This window comes from Trachymyrmex septentrionalis, unplaced genomic scaffold (genome assembly GCF_001594115.1).
Source record: "Trachymyrmex septentrionalis isolate Tsep2-gDNA-1 unplaced genomic scaffold, Tsep1.0 scaffold301, whole genome shotgun sequence".
Classification (NCBI taxonomy): Eukaryota; Metazoa; Arthropoda; class Insecta; order Hymenoptera; family Formicidae; genus Trachymyrmex; species Trachymyrmex septentrionalis.
Window position 1 is genome coordinate 188319 of NW_017305465.1, and position 14945 is coordinate 203263.

The following is a 14945-nucleotide window of genomic DNA, read 5'->3' on the forward strand; positions in this document are numbered from 1 at the left end:
GTATAAACGTATACTCGTATGTATAAACGTACGTATGTATAAATGTATATGCATAAACGTATGTATAAACATATTGTATGTATGTATAAATGTATGTATGTATGTATAAATGTACAATACGTATAAACGTATATGTATTGTATAAACGTACGTATAAACGTATGTATAAACGTACATATAAACGTACGTATAGGCTTGTGACAAAAAAAAATATGTAGAAAGACGTTATAAAACATATCGCGACACGTTTGAAATTCTTGGGAAGAGTGAGAAGGACCTGTCTCTCCTCTTCGATTATTACCATATACGTCTCAATTTACGCGGATGCAATCAGTCTTGCGATACCTGCTTGTACGAACGGTTAAAAAAAATGTACTTCGCCAAAGAGAGCAGCGCATCGTACGACGTGAAGAAGGAATATAATATGTAAGTTTCAACATTCTATACACAAAAGAAACGTTTTTTTTAACATTATGTATGCAATCCGCAGCATCGTGCGATGCGTTTACTGAGCAGACGTTACGATCTGACGAATACGGGCTATAAATTTTTGGAAATTGGAATCAACGTTGGTCCACCGAGTTACGGAGATCGTTCTAGGAGATCATCGCGGACACGAACTGTCGCTGTCTCTCGAAACTTGGAAGAGTCTCTACGAGCAGCGATGGAATATTTACAAAATGCTTCGAAATGAATACAAGGACAATTTTATAAGTGTTGAACCGCTAATCATCAGAGTTTGTATGCTGAATGATGCTATGCTCGTACGTCTCGATTCTTCGCTGGTACGCATTACGATGACCGAAACGACGCTACGTCGTATGTTTGACTTTGACTGGTGTATCGATGTAACGTTCGTACGATTAGCCCGACTCGTCGATATGGTTGATGCAAAGTATACGCGATTCTCCAATACGTCTGAGAACACCATACGCGACAGCGACTTCTTCAATAGGCGTCTGCTCATCGATTGCGAGCTATTAACTTTACTTTTTAATGAAAAAAAGAACGATGTAATAACATATGAATAAAAAAATTTTCGTCCACGTCATTTTATATATGTACTTTATTTTTTAGTCTCCATCCGTCCATCCATCCTATACCTCGACGCGCTATCACACTCTGTTTATATAAACATCTGCTAGCGCTTCTTTTAAAACGTCTAGGGTTCCATAGTCTGGCAACTTATGATCTAAAGTGTTTAATATACAATGATCGTTCTAGCAGCTTCGTCGCAGCAAAAGATGCTTTTCAGCGTCAGTCTTTGTTGAGTTTCATCTGTGCGAGGTTTGTGTCTTTTTTTTTTCGAATCAGTGAATTTGTAAGCGATTTTTTAGTATTGTGCAAAAGTATTCTACCATTAACGCTAAGTGGTAGAATACTTTTGCATGTTTTGTGATTAAGTGTTAGTGATAGTGATAATTTTTTTTCTAATGCAACTACATAATGAGTGATAAAAAATTGCGAAAGGTTGAGAAGGTTGCCTCCTCCTCCTCCTCCTCCTCCTCCTCCTCCTCCTTTTTCAGCGTAGGGTATTATATACGTTGTGTATACGATGAAACTATGTCGATATACAAATCTTATCGCGGCGAGGATTGCGTATCATGGTTTGTGAAGGAATTACGATTTGGCGCATTGTGCGAAATGATATTCGATAAGAATGTGACTATGGCGGAGTTTACATTGAACTTCGAGTGGGAAAAATTTCGAAACGCGACTCACTGTCATATCTGTGAAAGACCATTTGAGGAAGGAGATTTGCGCGTACGCGATCACTGTCATTTAACCGGATGTTATAGAGATCCTGCACATTCACGTTGTAATTTACATTATCAAGATACGTACGTTATTCCTATATTCTTTCATAACTTGGCAAGTTGTAACGCGCATTTTATCATAAAAGATATTGCTAATAGTTTTGCGGAGAATTGACGTGTTACCTATAATGAAAGAAAATTATATATTGTTTACGAAACATGTCAAGGATACAGTAAACTTTAAGTGGGGAACGGACTGTGTGAAATTGCGTTTTGTGGATTCGTTCAAATTTCTCAATACTAGTCTCGAGAAATTGGTATCATATCTCGACAAGAGTAAATTGAAAATCATACGAGAATTTTCCAATCTTGAGGATTTTGATCTGCTTACGCGGAAAGGAGTGTTTCCGTACGAGTATATCGACAGCGTTGATAAGCTAAACGAGACTAGTTTACCACCGCGTGAGTTGTTTTATAGTTCATTGACCGACGAGACTGCTTCCGATGACGATTATTAACACGCGTTTGGCGACGCATAGAGACTCTCGGCGATTACAGTGATTTGTATCTCGAGACAGATGTGCTTTTATTAGCAGATGTTTTTGAAAATTTTCGTGATACGTGTATTGAGAGTTACGGATTGGATCCGACGTATTATTACACTTTACCGGGATATATGTGGGACGCTATGTTGAAATACACTGGTATTCGATTCGAATTATTCACCGACATTGATTGATGATTTGTGGAACGTGATATACGCGGTGGTTTAAGTCAATGTTCACATAGATACGCGCAAACTAATAACAAGTATAATGCATCTTCGTACGACTCTTCGGAACCCTTGTATCTCATGTACTTAGATGTGAATAATTTGTACGGTTGGGCGATGTTCGAATCCTTACCATACGGAGAATTTCAATGGGTCGACGACATCGAGCGCTTTGACGTAACGTCTGTGCCGTCAGACTCCGTTATCGACTATATTCTAGAAGTCGACCTTGCGTATCCGCAAAGCGTTCATGACGCTCATGCTGACCTTTCATTCTGCCCCACTCGCGAACGGCCTCCCGGAAAATGGAATGATAAACTGCTGGCCACTCTTTACAATAAGGAGCGCTATGTCGTGTACTATCGCAATTTGCGATACACACAACAATACATTCAGCATGGACTATACGTAAAAAAAATTCATTGAATATTACGATTCGCACAATCCCCATAGCTTCGCGAATGTATCGAACTTAATATGAGATTTAGAATGCTTGCGAATAACGAATTTGAGAAGAATCTTTACAAATTGATGAATAATGCGGTATTTAGAAAAACGATGGAAAACGTACGCGATCATGTTGACGTTCGACTTATAACGCGTTGGAATGAGAGATACGGTGCGGAAGCGATGATAGCGAAACCGAATTTTCACAGTAGAAGTATTTTTTCTGAAAATCTAATTGCTGTCGAATTGCGCAAAGTCGAGGTAAAATTGAATAAATCGATATACGTAGGTATGTGCATTCTCGAAATATCTAAGTTGCATCTATATGAATTTCACTATGAGTATATAATACCATTGTATCCCGATAAATGTAAGATTATGTACGCGGACACTGACAGCTTGATTTATCTTCTGGAGTGTGAGAATGTATACGAGGATATCAAGCGTGATATCGCGAGATTCGACACGATTATCCTGAGAGAAATGCGAATGATATTTCACGCGTTAATAATAAAATACTCAGTTTGATGGAAGATGAAAATGGTAGTGCGATTATGACGGAATTCATAGGACTCAGAGCGAAAATGTACGCATTGAGAGTGATCGGAAAGAGCGATACGAAGAGAATAAAGGATGTCAATAAAAACGTAGTCGCGAAAACGATCACTTTCGACGATTATGCGCGATGTTTGAACGATGTAACGATACAGTCGAGACGTCAGTCGTGCATACGATCGACATTGCACGAGGTTTACACAGTGTCTGAATTGAAGCTCGCTCTTAGTCCGTGTGATGATAAGCGGTACGTCATACCCGAATCGGTCAATACTCTATCTTGGGGACATTATAAAATACTTTTGTAATGTGTGTGCTGTATTTTTATTGTAATAAATAAAAAGTTACAATACATTCATTTTATCTATCCAAGAATTATGTGAACTATCCATCCCTAACCATTTCACGTACACTTTATTTCCTCGTTTGTGTAATATTTTTTTCACAAGATAACCAGGATTAGAAACTCGCTGTAATTCGTGTTCGTATAATCCACCAGCTATCGGCTTCCCTTGATAATCTTTCAGTAGATATGTTGCAGGATTCGTACGTTATGTTTTAACGATGTAGAAAATCTCGGTGGACCAATTAGATGTATAACCCTTTTCAAAAATTGTCTTGAATTTATTAATACGTACTGGATCGCTTATCTTGAATCGTTAGAGCGGCAATTTTTACATGACTGTATACCGTCGTCAAGAGTCGTTTTGCAACGACGAATGTTACGTTTATCGGTCGCATCCCAATAGTTCGATGTTTATGATGATTATAATCTGACAATAGACGCGGTAGCTCGTCGATCCATTTGTACGAGTCGTTTAAGGTGAACGTTTTCCACATGTTATTCTTGAGTGTACAGTTAAATCGTTCCATTACCGACGCTTTCATCATCGAATACGTTGAATAATGATTTATGTTGTATCTCTTCACAATTTTTTTTGCACGGTAGTGTTGTAAAATTCTTTTCCTTTGTTCCGTCTGCAGATTTTGTGGGTATTGTTCGTTCTCGCGAAATATTTTAGATAACGCTGCGGCTACGTCGCTTCCGTTCTTGTTCTTGAATGGTAGAGCCCATGCGTATTTACTCAAAACATCGATAACTGTTAAAATGTAATTGTAACCTTTGTTGAATCGCGCGTAAGGACGCATCTCGACTACGTCGGCTTGCCATAAATCATCGCGATCGTGCACCACGACGCGACGACGTGGAAAATTTCTTCGCGCGGGTGCGTGGAGTTCTTTCACGAGTTTTCGTTTCTCCACTCATCTCTCTCTGTTATGACAAGAAACGAGCTTTGCGCATATCTTTTAAACCTTCCTATCCGTAGATGCGATAACTGTAGATGTGTTTAAATACCTAGACACCTCGATTCAGATACTGAATCTCGTTCTCGTTACACACTTTCGTTAATATTGTTGATGCAGATCACTTACACTGCGATGCAGCATTTAAATATCGTTAGACACTTTCTGAAGCGCGCGTACGATTATATCTCTTCCTGTCGTTTGAAACGATTTCTCCAATATCTCATTAGTCACTACATTTTTCATTCGTACAGTTATATCTCGATTCAGATGCTGAATCTCGTCAGACATCCTCGTCACGCTCTTTTCCACGTTTCTTCGCATCTTCTCCACATCGCTATGCACTTCCTGTGTATCTCTCCTTATCGTTCTAAATTATTCCTTGATCGTTTCGCGAATCTAGAAGCGTGCGTTCGAGGTAGGTTTTGTTTACCACATCGGTGTCGAATTCCGGTGTAGCTACGTGTTCTATTTTTCGTTTCTTCGCGTCGTAATAATCCGGATTCAGCCCACTGTTGTGTACGTAATTTCGTAAAGTTTCTATCGACGATTGCGACTTTTCAATTTCGTCTCTCCTCATAGGCATACCAAATTTATTCACAGACATCATATCGAATTCGCGCGAACCTGACCACTGTCGCGGTTTTCGTCACAACGATTCACTTTATAATTAAACTCAGTTTCGCAAAGTACTTCTTTCCATTTCGCGATGCATTTCGCGACGCAATTGTAAAATATTTTTTTCCAACTCTTTATTCGTCACCACACCTTGAAGTCGTTCTTTAAACGATTTCTCTAATATCTCATTAGTCGCTACATTTTTCAGTTACATTTCGATTCAGATACTGAATCTCTTCCATGTTTCTTCACATTTTTTCCATATCGGTACATATTTCTTGTGTATCTTTCCTTATCGTTTTAAATGATTCCTCGATCTCGTTTCGCGTATCTCGAAGCGTGCGTTCAACGTAGCTTTTGTTTACCACATCGGTGTCGAACTCAGGCGCGGTTACATGTTCTATTTTTTCTTCGCGTCGTAATGATCCGGATTTAGACAAAGCGCACTATCGTGTACGTAATTTCGTAAAGATTCTATCGACGAACGCGACTTTTCGATTTCTTCGCTATCATCTCTCCTCATAGGCATCCCAAATTTATTCACAGACATCATATCGAGTTCGCGCGAACCTGACTACTGTCGCAATTTTTGTCACAACGATTCAATTTATAATTAATCCAGCTCCGCGAAGTTGTTCGATTATCGACAATATTTCGTTGTCGTGAGCGCTATTACCCGCTCGACGAGAAGCATCGAGCAATTGAAGACGATCCACCAACTCGTTGGGATCGTCCCAATGAACGTAATCTATTTCATTGTCAGTCAATTTCGCAGCGGATGATATATTTGTCTTTATACCTGAACCAATACTCATGCCACTGGTTTTATGAGTAACTAAGAGCGGGGTGATAATGTGTTTGTATTTGTGTCCCTTGTTACTCTTAATAGGTATTCTGGCGTTATTGTCACGTCTGTGAGCATTCGTCGTCAATAATATATGTTTGTACGTTTGTTTGTCATTTTCGGTGTAGATAGGGTTGTTTGAAATCTTCTTGAAGATTAACTCGTAGAGACCTGGTGTACATTTGTACCTCACTCCTTTTATGATTATAGTGTCGTTCGTATCTACGTCAAATTTTTTATTACCTACCATCGTACCGTTTTCATCAAAATAAACACCGTAAACAAGATCGATTTCGTTTCTTGCATTACCAGTTAAAAGAGTATTCACTTGTCCTAACGGTCCTAACTGACTTTGCAATCTCTGACGACCTTGAGATGTGCTCAACATCTGTCTGACAGACGTTTCAAGTGATGGATCATCATCGATTTTAAAAACTTCTTCGTCTTGCAAGTCAAAAGGAGTTACTTGTTGTTGTTATTGTTGTGATTCTGTTAGTGTGGAATGAATTATGGACGAATCAGACGTTTGATCGTTTCTTTTTTATTTGTTTGTTTCATGGAAAACGCTGGGGAGTAATTTGTGTTGGAATTGCATCATTATCATCGTCGTTGTCGTTGTCGTCATCATCATCCTCATCATCGCTGTACTCATGTTTATTCTTTTGCTTATTCTCCATAAACTTAGTTTCAAATGGTTTACCTTCACGTTCAGTGTTTCCAGCAATTTGTTTTAACGGTTCGATAATAGGTTTTAATTGTTTCTCCAGAACGATCTCATTCTCCATTATGCCAGTCTTCAATGTTCTGTGTTTCTTACGAATCGACGCGCGTGTCTTCGCGATTAGTTTCGCTGTTTTCTCCCGTTCAGAGATACTTTTTGTTCTGTCCATCTTATCGTAACGTCAAAGAAGTACTGTTCATTTTTTTTCACAAAACTACAGATGATTTTTTTACACTACAGCGAAATCGTTGAATCCTCGTCTGTATCTATCGTTGCGTAATGCGCTATCTTTGTCTATTACCACAAAACCGTATTTGTGTTGCCAATATAAATGGCACAACGTGCAAAAATTCTCATACGATATATCAGTGTTCACGTTATAAATATGTTTTAAGTTAGTACCATCTTGTTTGAATAGTATCAAAAAATTTGCATTATCGCGTATCAAATGTTTCGGTATTTTTGCATACGTCTGACAGAGATAAAAACAATCAATGTTCGTATGTCTACCCATAGAAAAATATTCTCTAATAGTATTCTGATTATTACAAGCCACATCATCAAATATGAATATTGAATTGGGAAGTGCCTCCTTCAGTGGTATGACGTCACGATTGTTGGAAAATGCGTAGTAGCCGATATCATTTATCGATTCGAGTAGTTCTTCCAAATATCGATACTTTGGTATCGAAGATATTTCGAATACACGTACACATTTTCGAAACGTACACCATGTGGACTTTTTCAAACTTATCAAAGCGTTCGTTTTACTACAGTTGGACGGTCCACAAATGATGCAACGAATTGTATTCGGTAGTAAAGGACCATGTCTACGAATCTCTCCAACCGTTTCATCAGACATGAGTCGCGTTTTGCGGTCGAGATTCGATACTCCTATCACTCGTGGTTGTCGTACGAATCGCATTTACTCGTGTAACGCGCGTGCGCGATGTAACGCGAGCGAGTTTTTCGGTACTATTTATATCCCCGAGCAGGCGCTCGATTCGCACAGTTTACTGTAAAGAGCGGTCGTTGTTATCGCAAACATGTTTTTCTTTCTAATGAATAAACGTGGGATTCTCGATTTTACCGCCGAGCAATTGCAATACATACCGAAGATTATTCTTCTACAGGAATTTGAGAATTACGTGCAGCTACTGTGGGATCGATTACCCGAACATTTAAAAACGGATCCTGAAGTACAACGCTGTCGTCCGTGTATAGAGTATTACAATCGTTCGTGGCAACGAACACACATAGACGGTCCGCCACCACTTATCAAAAATTGCGACATATATCGCTATCGTTTAGGATAATATAGCATAGAGGGGGAATGATTCCTGCGTATAGTGCAGGTTTACTTAACAAGACAAACGTGCTTCCGTTTGAAGTACATACGAGGGCGATCCGATAAGTACTTTGCCTACAAAAGAAAAATGAAAATTTTGGAAAAGTGGCGATTTATTTCTCAACATAGTCTCCTTTTAGCTTGATACACTTGACCCAGCGATGCTCCAACTTCTTTAACCCGTCTGAAAAATACGTTTTCTCGAGGTCTGCAAAGTAGGCCTCCGTGGCGACGATGACCTCCTCATTCGACTCAAATTTCTGCCCGGTGAGTGACTTTTTCAAGTTTGGAAACAAAAAGAAGTCGCACGGGGCCAAATCTGGAGAATACGGTGGATGGGGCAGCAGTTCGTAGCCCAATTCGACTAATTTGGCCGTGGCGACGGCGGAGGTGTGACCGATATTGCTCTTTTTCCATTTTTCTAAAATCCGCGGACACGCCCGCTTCCACACGCGGTCAAAACAAACTACAAGTCCGATTCGGCTGAAATTTTGACAGTAGCCGTCTACGAGAATGTACTACACGATAGTAAATTTCTCTTGAGATAGTGCGCCCATCGGGCGGTGAGGCTAAGTACTTATCGGACCGCCCTCGTATACCTGGTTATCAATTTTGTAGATCCGATACTCGTCTCGCGAAAAAACTAGGGCGTGGTGATCGAAGTATAAATCGATTAGACGCGGCGTGTCACGAACATGATATTGCCTATTTGTGAAGCAACGATCTCGCCGTTCGTCACATTACCGATCGAGTTCTCGCCGAAAGAGCACGCGAACGTATAACAGCTAGTGATTCGACGTTTGGTGAGAAAGCTGCCACAACCGCTGTATGGGCAGCTATGAAAGCAAAAATGAATTAGGGATGAGTATGAAAAGAAGAAAAAAAACGAAAAGGAAGAGAATACTTCCGTAACGAAACGTGGAGGTTTCCTACCGATTTTACCAATGTTAGATGCGCTCGGATCTTTGATCGGTGGAGCGGCGAGCGTAGTAAGAGCTGTAAGCGATCGCAAAGCCGCTCGACGTCAGACGGAAGTTCGCGGACTGTATCTAGCGCCCTACAAACGTAGTGGTAGTGTGAGGAAAAGAAAGGCAAAAGGTAAAAAAAAACATCGTGGAAGGAAACGTTAGAGACTCTTAAAATACCGCTCTTCGGTATCACAACGAACGAACAGTTGAGCCGTGCGGCGTATCGTTTGCGTTTACCATTCTTCAGAAGTGTGTTTATGCGTGTTGACGCGTTACCGACGAAACCGCAACGTAATGAAAGCGGTAAATCTCGATAATTCGGAAAACATAATTCTGGCACACACTGGGTTGCTTATGCGAAGAAAGGAAATAACGCCGTTTACTTTGATGGTTTTGGCAATCTTAGATCGAGAGAACTCGAACACTATCTCGGCAACGTAACGTATAATCATCGCTCTTATCAAACGTTCGATCAGAGTATTTGTGGTCAATTGTGTCTACAATTTCTTCGAGAAATAGATTGGAGGAAAAAATATATCTAATAATATGTCGTGTGAGTCATCTCAGTTGATCGTTTACCTTCGATTACATCATGTCGTTGACTCTCACGTTGACTGGAACAACCAGTATCCTCACGGCGAGTTACTTTCCTGCGTTGGATTTAAGTAATGATGAATACAAATTAGGTCTTACGAATTTTGAAACGTACAACGCGATACTGAATGTTACTTCCACGAATAACAAATTCTACTTCGATACCGACAATAAAATAATCACGATTCCCGAAAGATCGAACGAATTGAGTGCTATAAACAAGTATCTGAGAGCTGCTATTCGTCACATATAATGACGAACGCTTAACGATAAAGATAATAATGACGATGAGTACATATTCGACGACAACGACGACGACGGCGACAATAGTACTCATAAAGAAGAGATACTGATTCTTCGAGCCAATGAGAATACTATGAGAAGCGAGATCGAACGTGCGTACCGAATAAATTTTACGACATCGAATTACATCGGTTCGCTATTAGATTGTTCAAAATCGCGTAATACAACCGAACAAGTGGTACGCGTCTGACAAATCTGTACATTATGAATGTAACTATAATTCGTATAGAATGCAACATTACTTTGGGTGCGTACAACAACGATAAAACAGCTCATACGATACACGAATTCGCGTTTCACCTGGATATAAATTGTCCGATACTCCCACACACGTCATTAATCTCCCAGTCGTCGCGCGAAATGTTACCGATATAACGATACGTATAGTGGATCAAAACGGACAATTGATAAACCTTCGTGGAGAAGATATATCGATTCGACTTCATATACGAAGGTGGTCCCAGAAGTACCCGACCTAACAAAAAAAACACAAAAAATTTGGGAAAAATATCTTTATTTCTCAACATAGTCTCCTTTTAGTTCGATACACTTTTCCCAGCGATGTTCAATAGCTTCGATGGCCTGTTTATAGTAAGAACCGTTGAACTCCTCAAAATAGCCATTAACCGCAGACTCCACCGCTTCATTGTTGGTAAATCTTCTACCACCGAGCCATTTTTTCAAGTTTGGAAAGAGAAAATAATCCGAGAGGGCTAAATCTGGCGAATAGGGTGCGTGGGGAAGCAATTCGAACTTTAACTCACTGATTTTGGCCATCGCGATAATGGATGTGTAAACTGGTGCATTGTCTTGATGAAACAACATTTTCTTTTTCGCCAAATGTGGCCGTTTTTCCTTTATTTCATCACCCAAACGCTGCAATAAGTTCGCATAATACTCGCCATTGATTGTTCTTCCTTTCTGAAGGTAATCAATGAAAATTATGCCACGCGCATCCCAGAAAACTGACGCCATGACCTTGCCTGCGATGGAACTGTTTTTGCTTTCTTCGGAGCCGATTCCCCCTTTTCAGTCCATTGCTTCGACTGTTCCTTCGTTTCAGGTGTGAAGTGGTGGACCCATGTTTCATCCATGGTTATGAATCGGCGCAAAAATTCGGCTTTGTTGCTGCGAAACATCGCCAAACACTCGATTGAAACATCCTCTCGATGCTGCTTTTGTTCAATTGTGAGCAAGCGCGGCAGCCACTTTGCGCACAGCTTTCTCATCTCCAAATTTTCAGCCAATATGTGATGTACAGCACTTTTTGAAATGTTTACCATGTCTGCTAGCTCGCGTACTTTCAATCGACGGTCACCCAATACCATTTTGTGGATTTTCTTCACTATTTCTGGAATGGCCACCTTACTTGGTCGACCACTGCGATGTTCGTCTTCGCAGCTCGTACGGCCTCGTTTAAACTCTGCCACCCAATATTTTACTGTTGTAAACGAAGGAGCAGACTCCTCCAGAGTAGAATCCAGCTCGGCTTTGATATTGGTTGGGCTGAGACCTTTCAAATAAAAGTATTGTATCACATAACGATGACCAATTTTTTCCATCTTTGCAAATTCACCGAGATCGTCCACTATTGATGGCTGCCAAACAAATACTGAACAACGTAGCGTCTTCAAACTTCATAGTTAAGCTTTAGAAAGTTGGTGCTTTCCCCTACAGTGATTTTTTTTATACAACAACCGCCATCTGTACGTCAAGTCGGGTACTTCTGGGACCACCCTCGTACGACGCAGACGATAAAAAATATGCTCACGAACGAAAGATGCTCGTTCTAAACGAGTCGCACGATTGTAAGAATACATCCACCACAATTATATCGCAGACGTCGCAATTATCATTGCTCGAACGATACGTTGGAAGAAAGCAGAGAGAAACAGAGGACAGATTGAACGCTGCGAACATCGCATTTCTATGATCCCTGGGATTCGTTGTGAAAAATGAGTCGCGATTCTAAATATAGGGCCCATCTTCGACGATCGTTAAGATCGAGACTCACACTTACAACCCATACGCTAACGCTACATTCGGATACAGCGATGAAATACGAATACCTATACAACACCAGGATCTGTACATGTTACCGTGTGAGAGGTTTCTCTACGTCGAGGGAAAATTTTCAACGAAAAAACGAGATGGAAACACATTCGAAGAACATCCTCCACGATTATCGAATAATTGCGTCGCGTTCGATGAGATTCGGTACGAGTAGACGGTGTGGAAATAGATCTAGAAATGTTGGTATTACCAGTACGATCAAAAATTTCGTATCGTTAACCACTAGCAAGAATATAACGTTAGAAAATGCAGGATGGGACGGCACAGTGCACTTATTTCGCACACCGCCATCCGAGGATTTCAACTTTTGCGTACAACTCAACACATTCCTAGGATTTTGCGAGGATTACAAACGCATAGTAATAAACGCGCGACATGAACTTATTTTGATACGTACGCGTAACGATAACAATTGCGTTGTAGCACGAATCGACGGAACCTAAAATCACGCTATTGAAGATACAATGGAAAATGCCACATGCAGTGCTAAACGATGTCAATAAATTATTACTTTTGCGAACGTTGGAAGGTGGACGATATCTCAGCATGTGTTTCCGATCGTGGGACCTGTATGAATTTTCTCTGTTTCAAAGCACAACGAAGCATTCGTGGGCTGTTAAAACATCGCAATTAGAAAAACCGCGATACGTCATTTTTGTGCTTCAAACTGGAAAAAGAAACGTACCGTCGCAAAATGGTTCGCTATTCGACGCATGTAACCTCACTAATGTGAAACTCTTTCTAAATTCTGATTTTTATTCTTACAACGATATGAATTTAGATTTCGAACACAAGAAAGTCGCTATACTCTATGATATGTATGTAAAATTTCAAAAGACGTACTACGTTTACAACAATCGCGATGCTATATTATTTATCGGGAAATTTCTTGTACATGGTCCATTCGTAGTGATCGATTGTTCTCGCCAAAACGAATCGATAAAGAGCGCTACTGTGGATATTCGTATAGAATTCGAATGTAAGGAAAATATTCCTGAACACCACAGCTTATTGTCTTATTATTCGCGATAGGGTACATGATAGAGTACAATCCATTGACTAATGTCATTCGGAAAATTGTATAATATTTTTTTCAAGCTCTCTCCTTCTTTATCGAATTTTATACACTATCATATTGTAATGTAAAACACATATTCCGTTAAATGTATTATATCTTACAAAAATATTTGTGATGTCATTTCTCTTTCCTCTTAGATAAGAGTCTCATCTGAAAATATAAAAAAGTACGCAATTCATTACTCTTGACAAAGCGTTCGAGTACACATCGCTTCTACTGCATATCGTACACTTGTGTTACATTGCGATGTCTCTCACATTCATCATCATCATCGTCTTCGTTACGATTACTACGACGACAACTAGGACGACAACGTCGACGGCAGCGAATCGTCAAAGTATAGATACTGAAATAATTCTGTGTCTACAAAAGTACGGCTACTTGAGTAACGCTGAAAACAATACGCAATTATCATTCGAAGAGGGAGAAATTAAAGAGGTGATTTCGTTATTTCAAGAATATTATCAAATACAGGGTGATGGTACATTGAATAACTATACGTTGTATCAAATGCGTAAACCACGATGTGGTCTCCCGGACATTCTGCACCACGAGTAAAATACAGGTAGGAGGAAATGGGCGAAAACACATCTCACGTGGAACTTCCATTTAACGAATGCCCATACCTTGAAAACTAACGCATTCGCGTTCTCGCTATGGGCCGCGAATTCCTCTTTATCATTCGAACGTAAAACATTAAATCCCGACATCTTAATATCTTATCGTAATGGCACACACACGTACGCTGATCGTAAATGTAACGAAGAAATTTGCTCCTCTTCGTTCGATGGACCTGGTGGAATACTCGCTCACGCGTTCTATCCTTCAAACGTTGCCAATTATACCGCTGAAATACACGTAGATAGTGCAGAATTGCGGCATATATGGTATATAACCGAAAAATCTGCTAGTAACAAGGACTATCTGCTTAATACGTTAACACATGAAATTGGGCACGCATTAGGATTAACACATAGTTTGCATGAAGACTCCATAATGTTTGCATTTGTCACTGCTAGTAATAATAATAAAATCGTTAAACTCAACATAGAGGACATTTTAGCCATTTAACAACTCTATGGAATTAAAAATCCAAGACTAACAACAACTACACAACCACCAACGTCAACTACCGAAATTACGACAAATAAACCCGAGTACATAGATCTCTGTACTTTACAATATGTGGATACGGTGTTGGTATTACGTTGGTATTACGTGTTGGTATACTAAATAGCTACATAAATTTCTTTCCGGATAATTTCTCTTTATCAGCCGCATATCAAAGGCCTTCGGGTGAAGTAGGATTGTTTGTAAATAATATAGTTTACATGGTCGAGTATCCCAGTTTCAAATTGAAAGAAGGTTGGCCATCTCTCGAGTCTAGAATTTCCCCCGAACGCTTTGATCGATACCGTAGTAAATACTAACAGAGGACAAACCTATGCAATCTTCACTAATAACGATGTGGTGCAGATAGACGAATGTAGTATGAGTGTTCGCTTCTTTTCTTTCCTGTTCGTAAAACCACTCCCGCCGACCAAAGTTCATAAAGACATACA

The 14945-nt window shown here is 39.9% G+C and overlaps 1 protein-coding gene and 1 pseudogene across 1 annotated transcript; one reads left to right on the forward strand and one right to left on the reverse strand.

Moving 5' to 3' along the window:
• Positions 1-370: 370 nt before the first annotated feature.
• On the forward strand, positions 371-698 carry LOC108749592. The gene is made up of 2 exons (XM_018488379.1): positions 371-426; positions 478-698. The coding sequence occupies exons 1-2, from the start codon at positions 371-373 to the stop codon at positions 692-694; spliced, it is 273 nt and encodes a 90-aa protein (XP_018343881.1). The 3' UTR covers positions 695-698.
• A 9830-nt stretch (positions 699-10528) lies between these two features.
• On the reverse strand, positions 10529-11773 carry LOC108749594 (annotated as a pseudogene).
• Positions 11774-14945: the final 3172 nt, after the last annotated feature.